General features: G+C 40.8%; 1 protein-coding gene across 1 annotated transcript in view; it reads right to left on the bottom strand.

Annotated features, from left to right (window-relative positions):
- Brip1 (BRCA1 interacting DNA helicase 1) overlaps nucleotides 1-18872 on the bottom strand; it is a 128350-nt gene that overhangs the window by 41652 nt on the left and 67826 nt on the right. Inside the window, exons 14-15 of the mRNA XM_021177469.2 lie at nucleotides 3730-3889; nucleotides 2211-2332 (exon numbers count right to left, since the gene is read on the bottom strand). Coding sequence (XP_021033128.1) covers nucleotides 2211-2332; nucleotides 3730-3889 — 282 coding nt within the window. The remainder of the gene's footprint in view (nucleotides 1-2210; nucleotides 2333-3729; nucleotides 3890-18872) is intronic.

Here is an 18872-nt window from a genome sequence, read left to right as displayed (position 1 = left end):
AGTTAAACTCTGTAACTGAAAGACAGAGACTGGCAAATAAATTGAAAAGAATTTTTTTCTATCACAATTTTTTGTCTACAGAGAACTCACTTTTGATGTAAGAAAGGACTTTATTTTGTATTGGATAGAAAAATCTACTCACTAAGGATCATACGTCAACATTTAAAATTTGTATAAAGAAACAGAAGAAAATATTAGTGGCAAACTTTTCATGGTTTTGGATTTGTAACAGTTTCCTTAAACAACAGTAGTTTGACATAATTTCACCAAAACATGAAATTTTTATTTTTCTTTTACACTCCATGTGGCATATGATTAAATCCTTCCCAGCACTTGGCACTGGTCAGGCACACACACTCTGTAGATGCGTGACGTACAACAAATAATTAACATTTCAAGTCACTAAGGGTTAGATTTGCTGCACAAGACTGGTAAGGACAAATGACCCTGTGAAACATACTTTCCTTTACCCCTGATATTGCTGACGAGGAAATACTCCTGGAGCTAGGGAGATGGTGTGGTGGTTTGAGTACACCTAGCCCAGGGAGTGGCACTATTTGGAAGTATAGCCTTGTTGGAGTAAGTGTGTCACTCGAGCAAGGGTAAGAACATAAGCAACATAAACCAAGGTTACTTGGCATCATCAGAACTCAATTCTCCCACCATTGCAAGTCCTGAATACACCATCACACCAGAAAACTATGATTCATATCTAAAATCACTTCTCATGATGGTGATAGAGGACTTTAATAACTCCCTTAAAGAAATACAGAACACAGGTAAAGCTCTAAAAGCCCTTAAAGAGGAAACACAAAAATTCCTTAAAGAATTACAGAAAAACACAAACAGCCAAAGGAAATGAACAAAACCATACAAAAATCTAAAAATAGAATAAAGAAATCACAATAAAAAAATCACAAAGGGAGACAGCCCTTAGTTAGAAAACCTATGAAAGAGAGCAGGAGTCATAGATGCAATCATCATCAACAGAATACAAGAGATAGAGGAGAGAATCTCAGGTGCAGAAGATACCATAAAAAACATTGTCACAACAGTCAAAGAAAATGGAAAAAGCAAAAAGTTCCTAACCTAAAACATCCAGGAAATTCAGGACACAATGAGAAGACCAAACCTAAGGATACTAGGTAGAGAAGAGAGCAAAGATTCCCATCTTAAAGGGCCAGTAAATATCTTCAACAAAATTAGAGAAGAAAACTTCCCTAACCTAAAGAAAGAGATACCCATCAACATATAAGAAGCCTACAGAACTCCAAATAGACTGAACCAGAAAAGAAATTCCTCCTGTCACATAATAATCAAAACACAAAATGCACTAAACAAAGAAAGAATATTAAAAGCAGTAAGGGAAAAAGGTCAAGTAACATAAAGGCAGACATATCAGAATTACACCAGACTTCTCACCAGAGACTATGAAAACTAGAAGATCCTGGGCAGATGTCATACAGACCCTAAGAAAACACAAACACCATAATGTAAACATTTTTGGAGATAGAGGCTTGTCAAAGGGGTTGTGACCCAAAGGGGTTGAGTATAACTGGTCTAAATGAAATAACTGCTTTAGAAATAACTCCTCTACTTAAACCAAGAATAAAATTTGAGCAAAATAAAGCCAACATTTTCAGGGCATAGATTTGCTCAGGAGACTGGGGAATTCATTAGGTGGTGTTCACTGTTCCCAGCCCTGTCTGACCAGTTCTCTGACAGCAGCACACGTGCTCTGAAGTACAAGGCCAGTCCTACTGAGCTCAAGTGGAAGAGACTGGAAGAAATCTGAGCAGCTGAAACCGTGAGATCTACAAGGCAAAGCACTAGAGAGTGAGATATAGAAAGGACCTTAGAATCCTTTGGGGATCCTGTGAATGTCCTGCTAGGAGCTGATGACACACAAACTGTGGGCCTCTCCGGAGCCATTTCTAACTCAGAAAATCCTGATAGAGACTGGAGGGGGAAAAAAACCCACTGTGTTTTCATCAAATTCACAGACGATACTGATGCAACCTGATAGAGGCCACACTTTCAAAATTATTCATTGTTGTACAAAAGAGTATGCTACAAGTAAACATTCCCTACAAAAATATTTCCATCCACTCAGATTCTCCAGAGATTGAGTATCTAAGGATACAAGAAAACATATAACTGACTCTACACATAGCATGCAGACAGAACTTCTCAAGGCTTTGGTGGCTTACCTGAAGATCCTTCACATTTGGGAAAGGAATCCCTACGGTTATGACAGCACGGGCGTTATCATCTGAGAAATCCAGACCCTCGCTCACCTTGCCGCGACAAACTGCTATGAGAAGGGCTCCATCTTAAGCAACAGAAATTAAACATTTTGAAAAGTGCACTAAAATTCTCCAAAATTGCTTATTGTCATAGTATTTCTTTTAGTAACCGTGGATTGCTTTATGAGACACGGTTTTAAAATCTCATTATCTTTTAATAAAGAAGGAACAAAATTAGATGGAAATGTTAGCAAGTCAATTAACAACCTGTGCATTTAAAGTTCCCTATAGCCAGGTGTGGTGGCACACAGTTTTCAGCTCAACATGTGGGAAAGAAACAGAGGCAGGCAGATACTCTGTGAGTTTGTGGCCAGCCAGGTCTACAAACTACAAAGCAAGTTCCAGGTCAGCAGGGTTGTTACACAGAGAAACCCTGTCTAGAAAACCCAAAGTAAAAACAAACAAACAAAAAATAAAATAAAATAAATCTGGCCTCTTTTCAACAATCTTCCTGCCTCAGCTTCTAGAGTGCTGAGATCACAGGCATGTACCACTGTGCCCGAAGTTTTTGTTTGTTTTGAGACAGGATCTCAGTATATAAACCACCCTGGCTTTGAACTCTCAATCCTACCCCTCGGATCCCCAGGAACTGAAAGTACACACTCTCATACTTGGTTGTCACCTTGTCACCAACTGTATTTACACTTGCTGCTCTTGCAGAGGACTCAGCCTCAGTTTCTTCCTCACATGGTACCTCACAGCTGCTCACAAGTCCTGTTCCAGAGGATCCAAGGCCCTCTTCTGACCTCCTTTTACACTTGTCCATGTGTGCACACACATATAGTCAGGCTCATATACATAAGATCATAAAACAGATCTTTATAAACTGATTAACAATCATATGACAGTGTTCTCATTGCTGCATTGTTCCTCAATTACTGCAATTAGCTTTTATATCCAACTCTTGTAAATGTGACAGCTGAGGCTGCTACTCTGTTGTTTGAGACAGCATTAGAAGCTAGGCTGGCCTCAGTGTGCACCCTCCTTCCTCCACTTCTTCTGAGTGCAGTGATTACCACCAAACACCACTATTCCTGGGGTTTTACAAACTTACGTTTAAGTAGGGAGGCAGAGGCAGGTGGATCTCTGGAATTGGAGTTCATATTACCACTGCCTGGTAATATGAATGACCTTTTAATAGCACTAATCTCTCTTTATAAATTAAGAAGCCCTTTTGAGAGCCGGGTGTGGTGGCATATGCCTTCAATCCCAGCACTCGGGAGGCAGAGGCAGGAGGATTTCTGAGTTCGAGGCCAGCCTGGTCTACAAAGTGAGTTCCAGGACAGCCAGGGCTATACAGAGAAACCCTGTCTCAAAAAACCAAAAAAAAAAAAAAAAAAAAAAAAAGAAAAAAAAGAAAAAAGAAAAAAGAAAAAAGAAGAAGCCCTTTTGCTGGCCATGACATGAAATTATTTCACATTACCCTTTTCTCCTTTGAACTTGATGGCGTCATAGTACACTTGCAGCAATTCATCAAAATCAGTTTTTTCTCCTCCTTGGGGTTCTGCAATGACTGTCTTCACTGACTCCAAACTATGCCATAGGCCAGTGAAAATCCAACGTTCTCTTAATTTCTCTAATAGCTAAAAAGAGATGGAGAAAATTAATTTCTGCAGTCTAGCTGAACAAAGACTTAATGTTTGTAAATTATAAATGTCACCAAACCCAGACACTATTATGGATGGCAAGAAGTGCTTGCTGAAAGGAGACTGATATAGCTGTCTCCTGATAGGCTCTGTCAGAGCTTGACAAATACAGAGGCAGATGCTTGCAGCCAACCATTTGGACTGAGCGTGGGGACCCAAATGGAGGAGTTAGGGGAAGGACTGAAGGAGGTAAAGGGGTTTGCAACCCTAAAGGAAGAACAATATTAAGCAACCAGATGCTCCCAGAGTTCCCAGGGACTAAACCACCGACCAAAGAGTACACATGGAGGGATCCATGGCTCCAGCTACATATGCAGTAGAGGATGGCTTTGTTGGGCATCAATGGGAGGAGAGGCCCTTGGTCCTATGAAGGCTCAATGCCCCAGTATAGGGGAATGCCAGGACAGGGAGGCAGGAGTGGATGGGTGGGGGAGCACCCTCATAGAAGCAGGGAGAGGAAGAATGGGATAGGGGGTCTCTAGGGGTATGTGTGGGAGACTGGGAAAGATGATAATATTTGAAATGTAAGTAAAGGAAATATCCACTAAAAAAATGTTTAGTATTGGCAGGAAGTATAGTCCAGTGGTAGAACACTTGGCTAGCATGTGTGATTCTCTAAGTTTAATTCCTAGCACAGCAATAAAAAAGTTATTTAAACTGAAAAATAAAATAATGTAAAAAGTTAAAAAAAAATCAAATTCAACCTATATTATGAATACACATTCTAATAATGTATTGTTAGATTAAAAATAAATAACAGCCAGTGAAAAACTCAACCTTAAAACAATCTTAAAGACCTGGACAAGAGAAGAATATAATAAATAATCTTTAAATATGAATGATATAAGCATCTACAGCTTAATATATGTGACAAAGCAAGAGTAATACTTGGAAACACATCTTGACAAATCCAGAGAAACAGTGTATATGAAGGGGTCAAACTGGGTCTTTAATTGGTGGGAAAAGATTGATATTAAAAAAAAAAAAAATCGCTGGGCGGTGGTGGCGCACACCTTTAATCCTAGCACTTGGGAGGCAGAGGCAGGAGGATTTCTGAGTTCGAGGCCAGTCTGGTCTACAGAGTGAGTTCCAGGACAGCCAGGGCTACACAGAGAAACCCTGTCTTGAAAAATCAAAAAAAAAAAAAAAAAATCAATGAAGTACAGAACAGCATTAAATTACTTAACTTTTTCTGCTGAGGAGCTAGCCTATAGCTGGATAAAAATATCATCTCTCGAGGAAACAGAATCAGAGGAAACGTCTGACAGGTTTCTATGGCTGCTGACACTTAGTGGAATTTAATATGGTAACGTACCATTTTCTTTGAATTTAAAAATAAAGATAATATTTCATCATTGATTTCTTGACTCAGAGATAACAACTACAACCAAACTTCAGGTCGTAAATGTTCCAAGCTCTTGACCAAACTCACTCTACTCAGCTAAGACATTTATACATGATGCACAGTTAGGTCAGAAGGCACATAGGGCAACTTAGTACAGTCATGTCTCAAACTAAAAAGTAAGAAAGGATCCCAGCAACCACATGGTGACTCACAACCATCTATAATGAAATCTGGTACCCTCTTCTGACATGCAGGCAGAGCATTATGTATAAAATAAATAAATCTTAAAAAGAAAGAAGGAGAGAGAGAAAGAAAGAGAGAGAGAGAGGGAGGGAGGGAGGGATGGAGGGAGGGAAGAAGGGAAGGAAAGGAAAGGAAAAAGGAAAGGAAAGGAAAGGAAAGGAAAGGAAAGGAAAGGAAAGGAAAGGAAAGGAAAGGAAAGGAAAAAGGAAAGGAAAAAGGAAAGGAAAAAGGAAAGGAAAAAGGAAAGGAAAAAGGAAAGGAAAAAGGAAAGGAAAAAGGAAAGGAAAAAGGAAAGGAAAAGAAAGGAAGGGAGGGGTTGTGGATAAGGCTCAGAGTCACAGTGTTTGCCTGCCATGTTCCAAGACCCAACGTCCAACCTCTTGTATCACAAAACAGAACAAGAGAGTGGTGTTAAAGACTTGTCTGAAAAATAAGCCACTGAGCTCACTGACATATCACAGCTTATTGATTGCATTTGATTTTAAACAAAACTGCCAGAGTACCCTAATTACATAAGTAAGACTGTAACTCTGAGACTCAGTGAGGAGTCAAAAGGAGAACAGCAACACAGCAAACACATCTCATTTCTCCAGCTTTATTGGTGGTGAAAGTATTATGCACACTTTACCTTCGGCAGAAATTACTCTTGAGCTGGTGAGCTGGCTGAGAGGGTAAAGAGCTTCCTGTGCAAGCCTGACTGCTCGAACCCAAGCCCCAGCAGCAGGACAGGAGGAGAGAATGGATGCTCATCTCCATAAACTTACTGTGGTAATGCATGCAGCATACATAGTACACACATACTGCATTACACACATGCACACACACATACAAATCGTCACACACAGAATAAAACAGCACATCATGTGCACATATTTAGACAACATAGCACACCACACTCACACATACATACACCATATACACACAAACTACATAACATCATATATAAACACTACATAAAACATCTTAAAAAGAAAATAACACTCAGATTTGCTTTAGTCAAACTGAGGATTTTTTTTTAACCATCTAAAAACAACAAAAAAGTTATTACACTGTCTTTTGGTTTTGTTTTTGGGGGAGGTGCGGGGGTAAGAAGAGGGAAAAGGAAAAAAGACGGTAGAGAGCCAGAAAATGAGAAAATCGTACTAGCATCTTGCTTTATCCGTTCTTTGGACTTAAGGTTAAAAACAGGATCAAAGTGAAAGACTGGAAAAAAATACTCCTAATAAGCATTAACATAATCCACACCAAACTAAACAGATAAGTTAAAAACAATCACAGAGTAAAAGAAAGACATTGTGTAAGGATAAAAGGCCAATTTCCCAAGAAAAATGCAACAAGTGCACATTTATATAAGCTTATGTAAGAAGACCCAAGTATTTCAAGTGAATATTGACAACATATTCCAGTACAATATTAGCAGGAGACTGAAATACCCAAGCTTCAACAAATCATAAGATATCCAGACAGAAGACAATGCAGTCAGAGATCAGTAAGGAAGTAGCAAACCTGAACAACCCCACAGTCTGCAAAGCTTAAGAGACACACGCATTCTGAAATGTACATATTCATTATGTGTCAGGTCCTAAGGCAAATCTTAATGAATTTAACCAGAGCCAGCAAGGCGGCTCAGCAGATAAAGGCGCTTGCCTTTGAGCCCAAGGACTTGGATTCCATTGCATGGTAGAGAGAAAGAACTGATTCCTTCATGCTGCTCTTAGGCCTTCTCACACACACACACACACAAACACACACACACACATACAATGTAACAAGATTGAAACAACATCACATGTTTTTTCCAATCACAAAAGAATGAAACTGGAATTCAACAGAAAACTAAGGAATTTAGAAAGATGTGGAAATTAAACAATATACTTCCGAACAATGAGCATGAGTCAAAAGAAGAAATTAAAAAGAAAATTATGAAATTATATTGAAATCAACAAAAATGAAACACAGCATAGCAAACATGAGGAACACAACAACAGGGTACTCAAGGAGAAGTGTACAGATGACACAAACGTCTGCATTAAGAGAAATACAACCCGATGGTGCAGCTATGCAATTTCAGCTGCTTGGGTGGTTGAGGCAGGAGAATGGCAAGTTCAGTGTCTGCCTGGGCTACAAAGTGAGACAATGAGTTGAAAAAGTGCTGTGTTCAGTGATAGGACACTTAACCTAGCATGTCCAAAGCCTTGTGTGTGACACACTGCACTACAGAGTAAAAACGTAGGTAAAAGAAGGAAGGATTAGAACCGAAATAAAAAAAGAGGATAAGAAAATGTTGAGTAAATGAACAAAAGTGAGAGTTGGTTTCTAAAAAGAGCACCCATATTGATTAAATGAGTAAGGAAAAAATGTAAGAAAAATTCTTTAAAAACCATTAGCAGCTGGGCAGTGATGGCGCACGCCTTGGATCCCAGCACTTGGGAGGCAGAGGCAGGAGGATTTCTGAGTTCGAGGCCAGCCTGGTCTACAGAGTGAGTTCCAGGACAGCCAGGGCTACACAGAGAAACCCTGTCTCAAAAAACAAAAAGAAAAAAGAAAAAAAAAGCAAATATGAACCCAAAAGAGCGAATAACAAAACTAAACACATTGTGTAAAAAAGTAAATAATATGATTTTACTTAAAACACTTAACACTGAAAACAAAGTCCTATTTACGAAGAAAAATGTTAGATTTTACATTTGTGTGTGCATACATACAGGTGCCATGGTACATGTGTGCAGTAGGAGGACAACCTGCATGAGTTGGTCCTCTCTTTACACCATGTGTGTTCTGAGGATTCAACAGGATTCAACTTAGGTTGTCAGGCTTGGCAGTAAGAACCTTTATCTGCTGAGCCATTTTGCTAGCCACTACATACCTATTTTTAAGAGATAAAACTGGGGCTGGAGGGATCACTTGGAAGTTAAGAGCACTGGTTGCTCTTCTAGAACCCAAGTTCAAGTCCCAGGACCCACGTGTGACTCATTCCTGACTCCCTTCTCTGGTCTCTTAGGACACTAGGCATGCTGGTAGGACACAGCCACACACACACACACACACACACACACACACACACACACATGGAGGCAAAATACCCAAACACATAAAAGTAAATAAGTCTTAGAAAAGAAAACCTTCCTTCTCATGATCACTGTACATTTCAGCCACCAGCAAATCCTGCTAAAAATCACCTTAAAATGATATCTAGGCTTTAAACATTTCTCATGCGCTTTGCCCCTACTATGTCCCTAAGTCACCAGTCATCTGTCACTGTTTCACTAGATCTTGCTAAATTGTTGCCTTGTTTCTTCTTATGTATTCTGAAGTCACCCTTTCCCCCCACAGATCCAGTACACCCTTTCACAACTAAGGTAGGGATGGGCATGGAGCTCTGGTGGCAGGGAACTTGTCTAGCACACTCAAGTTGGGGATTCTATCCCTAGCAAAACATAAACCAGACATAGTGAGGCACACCTATAATCTAAGTACTCAGAGGCAGAGGCACAGGAAGATCTGAAGTTCAAGGTTATCCTTATCTAGACAAAAGTTCAAAGCCATCCAGGGACACATGATACTGCTCCAAATAGAACACCCAAACTCAAGTCAAAGCCTCCAAAGGGTTCCTATTGTACTTCGAATCAAATCCAAACCCTTATTGCATTGTGGTCTTGCCTCGGCTCCTTCTCTGATCTCTAGTCCTCTATTCATCTCACATGCTGCCACAGGCACACTAGCCTTTCCTACTACAAGGTTCTTTCCTCATGACCATTCCACCAGCAATCAAAACTGTTTCCTTCCTTCCCTCCCTTTATTCAATGTCACCTTCTCAAACTCCCAAATCGTCCTATCACCATCTTTCTATATCCCTAGAATTCTTTTCTCATAATTATATCCCTTGAGCTGCTATAACAAATATAAAGGACTAAACAACTGAACAACAAAAATGTATTTTTCACAGTCTTAGAGGATGGGAAAAACAAAATCAAGACGTTAGCTAACTTGATTTCTAGAAAGAAGGGCTCTCTTCCTCTCAGGCAGATGGCCTTCTTTTCTCTACACTCTCACATGGTCTTTTGCCTGTGCCTAGGCACAGGAGGGCAATGAGCTCTCTGATGCCTCTTAGTACAAAGACACCAATGCTATGAAACCAGGGTCCCATCCTCAGGTGACCTTAAGTATATCCTTAGAGGCCTGCCCTATCTCAAGTGTAAGCACACTGGGGTTAGGGTTGCCACAGGAGAAGTTTGCTAGCACACACACACACACACACACACACACACACTCAGTCCATGGTGTTATCTTTACACTTTACTTCCGCCCCTCACCCCTGGAAATGCAGGAAGGTGATAAGCTTTCTTTCTGTTTAGCTCGCCAATGATTGTCCAGTAAGTACAACACATTTCACAAAGAAAATGCTCAATAAACAACTTAGGTGAACCTAATAAATCAACCAAGTTCAAATCAATGACTGATCAGGAAGGAGAATAAAGAAAGGCAAAACCAAAAACCAACCAAATGATGAGGACAACAAAAAAAACCCCACAACTACAAATGCATAGGCCAAAATCTTCAACAAAGACTGTCCAGGTGATGAGTAAGATGACAACAGAGCAGGAAGGAGGGGTGAAGCATGAAAGCACAGACTCAGCCTGGAGGTGTTTGCTGTGAGCTGCATCAGCCTTTCGCTTTCCTTTTTTTAGTCCTTTCCCTTTTCCTATCTCCTCCAGTCACTCTCTCTCTTCCTCATTTTCGGTTTCACTAAGCAAATCCTTAGGTCTACAGCTTTTCTGTTCTAACTGCAGGTGACACTCAAAGAACGCATGTACACGGCTCAAGTGATTCCCTCTTGCCGACTGGACACACAATTCAGTTGTTCACTCTCTCAAACAGCTTAAAGGAAACTACTCAGACCTGTCTCCCGGTTTTTCAGGCCTACCACACAAGAGAAAAAAAAACCCACAAGGTATGTCTGAGTTATTTTTATAGATCATGAAAAGTAAATACTAGTCACATACAGAGACTAGCTGACACAATGATAGAGACAATTTACCAACTGGTGTTCACATTGCTTGGATTCATTAGCATTTGAGGCAAGTTTTTGAAAAGTCACATCTCACAAATTAAAAGAATATTTTGGAATGCCTGTGTCTTATCTGGACATTGTCATTTCACTTTTTCAAGCTTCTTAAAAACCAGTATGCCACTAGGGAGGCAATAAGTTAGAATCCTGTATTTGTTCAACGTCCATAGCTTTTATGCTGCACCAGATGTTCAGTACATTAATAACGCACTAACGCAGAGTCTCTTTTTGAAACTTTAGAAAGTGCAAATTGCATTAAGACCTCTTTGCCCTCGTTACTGGTATTGTTACAGTCCCAGCTCTTTGGAAATGTTTTTTGGCCTGTGTTTCTCTCCCTGTATTGCCATGGACTCACTTTAATAGCCAGTACTCAAGCCCTAATGCATTTAATGGTCCTGCCTAAATAGACTATTTCACATAATCCTATTCATATCATTTGTTTCGAAGGTAAAATGTAATCATAGTTTTCCATCAGAAGATGATTCTTTGACACTCATTTCGAGAGGTATTAATATATGAGAAATATTTACTTTATTTTTTTTAGTTGATATATACCTATGGGTGGTATGTTAGAAATAAGAGTATTTTAAATACTAATAAAAATGAAAAATTAGTAGTGTTTCTTAATAAAATGTTTAGTTACTATGAGTACAGCCTTAATTTTTCAGTATTCAAATGTGAAATATAAAAAGGCTCCAGTCATTTTTATGTAAGCATGTGGTTACATTTGACTTAGAATTTTTTACTTCAACATTTCAGGTTTAAATGTTGATGAATGCTCATACAGTCAGTAGTACACTTGGAGAAAGAATATGAGCAAATACTACCCTGAAGTGAATATAAGATTCTCTGAAGTTTTTGGCAATCTAAACAGAAACAAAAGATCCTGAAATAGTCTGAAAAAAAAAGTATTCTTCTTATTAATGCATTAAAAGACCAAGGAGTCTGAAGATGTTAGAACTGTACTTCTAAGAACAACTGATTTTATACTCTCTCACAGATATAAATGAAAGCATAATACTTATAATGTGAACTTAAAAAACAAGTAAAACTCATATATTTCTTGGAACAATCTATTTAACTGAAATTTCTTGAACAGAAACCTAGAACCTATAGCTATTCATGCATGGAAGAAACTTTTAACTCTTTGAAAAATGGATTCTGAACTTTTGTTGAATCATCTATATATGCACTAAACATATGATTAAAATGTATGTATTTGATGATTTTTGTTATTTTAAGAAGTGATGGCTTAGAAAATGTTGGATAAAATCTAGATGAATACATTTATTCCCACAAAAATCAGCTGCATGTTTGATTTTGTGAGGATATCAAGTTGAGGCTAAAAAAGAAAATCAGCTACTTATCTACAGTCTTGTACAAAGACAAGAACTAATGTTAATTAGAATAAAACAGTTCAGCTACATTGTGAGAAATAACACAGACTATAGGTGAAGAAAATCAAATGAGTGAGAAACAAATACTGCAATGTTTCCTAAGTTACTACTGTCAGATGCTGTTAGGCTGAATCTGCTGCAAACCTACACTATGCAGCCTAAAGGGACCATCGAGAAAAGCTTCATTTTACAATCTAAAAGACTGTACCAAAAAATACTGAAAATATCATGTGATAAAAAACAGGCGAGGAAGCATGCAGAGCATCATACAGATAGAGAAAATCGTAGCCATAAAAGATATCAGCAAGAGAAGAGACTCAGTTTCTGCAAAATATCCAGAACAAATCAGAAAATGACAGTAGCAGATTCTCACCTACCAGAACTCACATGTCACCTAAGACTCAGGAGTTGAAGGCTCAGTCGGCAGCATGTAAGGCAGTAAGGCCTAGCTGAAGCAAGTAGGTCACTTCTATTACAACCTTGAAGAGCACACTGGGCGAAAGCAGATTTCCTCCTTTAAAACAGTCTCTCAGGTATTTCACCACGATGATACAAAGCAAATACACACCAATAATTATCTTGAATACAAATGAATTCAACTCAAAAGTCATAGAAGGAGATGCATAACAAATATGACCCAGAGCTCAGAATGATGGTGCATGTTTTTAATCCCACGTCAGGAGGCAGCAACAGGCAACTTTCTATGAGTTCAAAGCTCTGTTAACGAGAGAGACAGACAGAGAGACAGACAGAGAGAAAGAAAAGAAGAAAGAGAAAGAGAGAAAGAGAGAAAGAGAGAAAGAGAGAGAGAGAGAGAGAGAGAGAGAGAGAGAGAGAGGGAGAGGAAGGAAGGAAGGAAGGAAGGAAGGAAGGAAGGAAGGAAGGAAGGAAGGAAGGAAGGAAGGAAGGAAGGAAGGAAGGAACCAAGCCAGCCAGCCTTAGAAGAGACCTACCTCCCCCTAAAGGACATATGAAAATAAGGAAGGCATGTAGAAAGATTCCCTCCTTTCAAGGCTCAGGGATCATTGCAGAAGACGGGGCAGAAAGAATGTAAGTAGCACACGCAGTGAATGAATAAAAGGAACAGTATCCTCTATACACCATAGGGCTGCCACACATTTGAACTCAGTGATTTCGACAGCATGCACAAGCCACATACAAGCTCAACCCGACCAAATTCCAGCACAGAGAGGGAAAGTGGACACAAAGTCCCACCCTTAGCTGAGCAACTATTGTCAGCTGACAGAGGGAGAGTCAGTTTTCTCTGAGTGCTGTTGCCTCTGGGTAAGGTGACCATGTCCCAAAGAAAGACCACAATACCCAAATATATATGAGCAGAAAAATGACATCATGGGTTAAAACAAGGCAAAAACTTACGTGGGTAGGAAAGGGCGAATGCCTGGGAATAGCTGGGTGGGGATGGGGGCAAATAGGATTAAAACATATTGTAGGAAATTCTGATACACACACACACACACACACGCACACGCACTCAATTACTATAAGTTACAAAGCCAGAATATACTTAACTGCATTCTAAACATTTGCCCTTATAGCCACAGATAAGTGTGGTCTTCATCAAGAAAAAGTCTCTCAGACCATTATAAACAGAGACCATTATAGAAAACCACAACCAATCAAAACGTAGAACTGTGGGGCACTCTTAATGGATACATCGACAAAGCAACTCCTGTGCCCACGGCTAAGAGAGCATTGCAGAAGACGGGGTGGAATTATGGTAAGAGCCAGAGAATCAGAGCACTGGCTGTGAGACTGTGTCTCCTAGGGATGTCAGAAGCGATACCCATAAGGTCTCACCAACATGAGTGCTCAATATGAGCTAGCAAGGAGAACAATAGGGATGCCAAAGCCGGGGGAAGATCACAAGGCCTCAACCCCATAAAAAGAACCACAAGCAACTAAAGAAGACTGAGAGTGAGAGAAAGTGCACACCAACTAGTAATCCAGTATCAAATTGGTCAGCTCTGAAAACACAGGTACAATTAAAAATCTATACATTGAGCTGGATAGAAATATACACGCACATATCAACAATTAATGAAAAAGATGCAGTGAATTTGAAAGATAGCAAGTGGGGGAATGTAGAAAGGTTTGAAGAGAGGATAGGAAGAGGAAAATGATGTAATTGTAATATAATCTCAAAAATACGTTTTTAAGAAAAAATACCATAAAAGGAGATAGATTAATCTCTCTCTCTCTCTCTCTCTCCATGTGTGTGTGTGTGTGTGTGTATCCATCCATCCATCCAAAATGAGATACATAGTAAGGATCTATGAATGTGCCTCATTTGTAGAGTGCTTCTTACCATGTACAAAGCTCTGGGTTCCATCACCAGCGCTGGATAAATTGGGCATGATGGTGCATGTCCATTATCCTTCACTACCTGGATGGCAGAGGGCACGATGGTGCATGTCCATTATCCTTCACTACCTGGATGGCAGAGGGCACGATGGTGCATGTCCATTATCCTTCACTACCTGGATGGCAGAGGCACGATGGTGCATGTCCATTATCCTTCACTACCTGGATGGCAGAGGCACGATGGTGCATGTCCATTATCCTTCACTACCTGGATGGCAGAGGCACGATGGTGCATGTCCATTATCCTTCACTACCTGGATGGCAGAGGCACGATGGTGCATGTCCATTATCCTTCACTACCTGGATGGCAGGGGCACGATGGTGCATGTCCATTATCCTTCACTACCTGGATGGCAGGGGCACGATGGTGCATGTCCATTATCCTTCACTACCTGGATGGCAGAGGCATGATGGTGCATGTCCATTATCCTTCACTACCTGGATGGCAGGGGCACGATGGTGCATGTCCATTATCCTTCACTACCTGGATGGCAGAGGGCACGATGGTGCATGTCCATTATCCTTCACTACCTGGATGGCAGGGGCACGATGGTGCATGTCCATTATCCTTCACTACCTGGATGGCAGAGGGCATGATGGTGCATGTCCATTATCCTTCACTACCTGGATGGCAGGGGCACGATGGTGCATGTCCATTATCCTTCACTACCTGGATGGCAGGGGCACGATGGTGCATGTCCATTATCCTTCACTACCTGGATGGCAGAGGCACGATGGTGCATGTCCATTATCCTTCACTACCTGGATGGCAGGGGCACGATGGTGCATGTCCATTATCCTTCACTACCTGGATGGCAGGGGCATGATGGTGCATGTCCATTATCCTTCACTACCTGGATGGCAGAGGGCATGATGGTGCATGTCCATTATCCTTCACTACCTGGATGGCAGGGGCACGATGGTGCATGTCCATTATCCTTCACTACCTGGATGGCAGAGGGCATGATGGTGCATGTCCATTATCCTTCACTACCTGGATGGCAGGGGCACGATGGTGCATGTCCATTATCCTTCACTACCTGGATGGCAGGGGCATGATGGTGCATGTCCATTATCCTTCACTACCTGGATGGCAGGGGCATGATGGTGCATGTCCATTATCCTTCACTACCTGGATGGCAGGGGCATGATGGTGCATGTCCATTATCCTTCACTACCTGGATGGCAGAGGCACGATGGTGCATGTCCATTATCCTTCACTACCTGGATGGCAGAGGGCACGATGGTGCATGTCCATTATCCTTCACTACCTGGATGGCAGAGGGCACGATGGTGCATGTCCATTATCCTTCACTACCTGGATGGCAGGGGCATGATGGTGCATGTCCATTATCCTTCACTACCTGGATGGCAGAGGGCATGATGGTGCATGTCCATTATCCTTCACTACCTGGATGGCAGGGGCACGATGGTGCATGTCCATTATCCTTCACTACCTGGATGGCAGGGGCACGATGGTGCATGTCCATTATCCTTCACTACCTGGATGGCAGGGGCATGATGGTGCATGTCCATTATCCTTCACTACCTGGATGGCAGGGGCATGATGGTGCATGTCCATTATCCTTCACTACCTGGATGGCAGAGGCACGATGGTGCATGTCCATTATCCTTCACTACCTGGATGGCAGAGGGCACGATGGTGCATGTCCATTATCCTTCACTACCTGGATGGCAGAGGGCACGATGGTGCATGTCCATTATCCTTCACTACCTGGATGGCAGAGGGCACGATGGTGCATGTCCATTATCCTTCACTACCTGGATGGCAGAGGGCACGATGGTGCATGTCCATTATCCTTCACTACCTGGATGGCAGAGGGCACGATGGTGCATGTCCATTATCCTTCACTACCTGGATGGCAGAGGGCACGATGGTGCATGTCCATTATCCTTCACTACCTGGATGGCAGAGGGCACGATGGTGCATGTCCATTATCCTTCACTACCTGGATGGCAGAGGCATGATGGTGCATGTCCATTATCCTTCACTACCTGGATGGCAGGGGCATGATGGTGCATGTCCATTATCCTTCACTACCTGGATGGCAGAGGGCATGATGGTGCATGTCCATTATCCTTCACTACCTGGATGGCAGGGGCACGATGGTGCATGTCCATTATCCTTCACTACCTGGATGGCAGAGGGCACGATGGTGCATGTCCATTATCCTTCACTACCTGGATGGCAGAGGGCATGATGGTGCATGTCCATTATCCTTCACTACCTGGATGGCAGGGGCACGATGGTGCATGTCCATTATCCTTCACTACCTGGATGGCAGAGGCACGATGGTGCATGTCCATTATCCTTCACTACCTGGATGGCAGGGGCACGATGGTGCATGTCCATTATCCTTCACTACCTGGATGGCAGGGGCACGATGGTGCATGTCCATTATCCTTCACTACCTGGATGGCAGAGGGCACGATGGTGCATGTCCATTATCCTTCACTACCTGGATGGCAGAGGCACGATGGTGCATGTCCATTATCCTTCACTACCTGGATGGCAGAGGGCACGATGGTGCATGTCCATTATCCTTCACTACCTGGATGGCAGAGGGCACGATGGTGCATGTCCATTATCCTTCACTACCTGGATGGCAGAGGCATGATGGTGCATGTCCATTATCCTTCACTACCTGGATGGCAGAGGGCATGATGGTGCATGTCCATTATCCTTCACTACCTGGATGGCAGAGGCAGGGGGCTATAAGTACACTGCTATCCTTGTCTACACTGTAATTTACTGTAAGTTAGAAGAAAGTGTACATGGGACACAGTCTCAAAAGATAAATATATATGTATGCATATATAAACATATATATTATATTTAAAGATCTGAAGGAGAGATAGCTTGCAATACAATGTTAGCAGGGGACTTAACCCTCCACAATGCACAGATCATCCAGACAGAAAATTAGTGAACATTAGGCTTGAACAACACATTAGAGCCAAGGGAACAATAGATAAACAATATTCCATCTATTAACAGAATACACATAATTCTCAAACTCCCATGGAAGAGTCCCTAGGACAAATTACATCAGGGTAAAAACTAAGCATTAGCCAATTTTAGAAGAATGGAATTAAATCAAGGAGGATCTCTCCCAGCCACAGACATAAGAAACTGGGAATCGATCAACAGGGAAAATTTTGGAAAATTCACAAATAGCAGAATTTTAGGATTGCTGCTGAGCAACCAATGGTTCAATGATGAAATTAAAAAGGAAATTTAAAAATAACCAGGCAAACAAAAATGAAAACACAGCAAACTAAAACTTATGGGACAGAAAAAAATCCTAAGAACAAACTTATAGCAATGAATATCTACACAAAGAAGAAAAGGAAAACAAATAAAAGGTTAGATGTGGGGACTTGGAAGACAGTCTAATCTATAAATAACTAAACACTGCTTTTTAGGAGCATAGATATTTATTTGATATATAAGTACAAGTTAGCAGAAGAAAGTAATAGTGATCAGGACACAAATGATTTTGGAACACTTTCTGTTAAGATTATATGTGAACTAAAACTATTTTAATAAATTAGAGTGAATGTTTCTTATAAAAACAAAAACATGAATAGAGGCTAGAATCTATGAAAGAAAATCAACAAAACAAAAAACCGAGATGTTGAAAAGAGAAAGAAATAACACTTTAGATTGATTAATTTATAAAGAAAGAAGACTCAAAACCCGAGGTAAAATTGATGGCATTGTCAAGGGTTGCAAGAGACTACTGTCTACAGTTAAATGTCTAGAAGAAATGGATAACAACCTAGACACATTTAATACACTCACACTGAATTATGAAGACTCGAACAAATCTGAGCAGATAGATTTATAGCTATAGATGGATTTATACCTCGTCAGTCTTCTTATTATTAGGAGACTGACTAGGTTAAAAAAAATGTTCTATCAAAAGGAAAGCCCAGGAGTTCACTAGCTTCATTGCTGAATTTGATCAAATATTCAAAAGTAAACTAATATTAATCCTTCATAAAAGAGTTAGGGAGTACTTGTTAACTCTCAACAAAACAGCATTACCCTGATACCAAAGCCAAATACATTACAGGAAAAGTACAGATGAATATCACTAATAAACATACAAGTAAAACTCCTGGACAAAATATTGCAACCTAAGTTCAAGATTAGCCACCAAAATCATAGAAGTACCTTGAGAAGTAGGGGAGACTCAACATACACACATTTGTAGAGAGGATACATCATTTTAACAGATGGAAGGACAAATATAACCACATGACCATCTTATTAGATAAGGAAAACACATACAAGTTCTTGTCAAAATAGACATGGAAGGAATTCACCACCACACAGTAAAACCATGGTGACAATAGGTGACAGAATTGAAAGCTTCTGGTCCCGTCTGAAACAACATGAGGTTTCCATTCTTGTCACATTTATTCAGCACTGTACTGGAAGTCCTTGTCAGGGCATTT

The sequence above is a fragment of the Mus caroli genome, unplaced genomic scaffold, assembly GCF_978045245.1.
Source record: "Mus caroli unplaced genomic scaffold, Mus_caroli_1 scaffold_13, whole genome shotgun sequence".
NCBI lineage: Eukaryota > Metazoa > Chordata > Mammalia > Rodentia > Muridae > Mus > Mus caroli.
The sequence above is the reverse complement of the archived record's forward strand: the minus strand, read 5'-3'. Positions and strand labels throughout refer to the sequence as shown.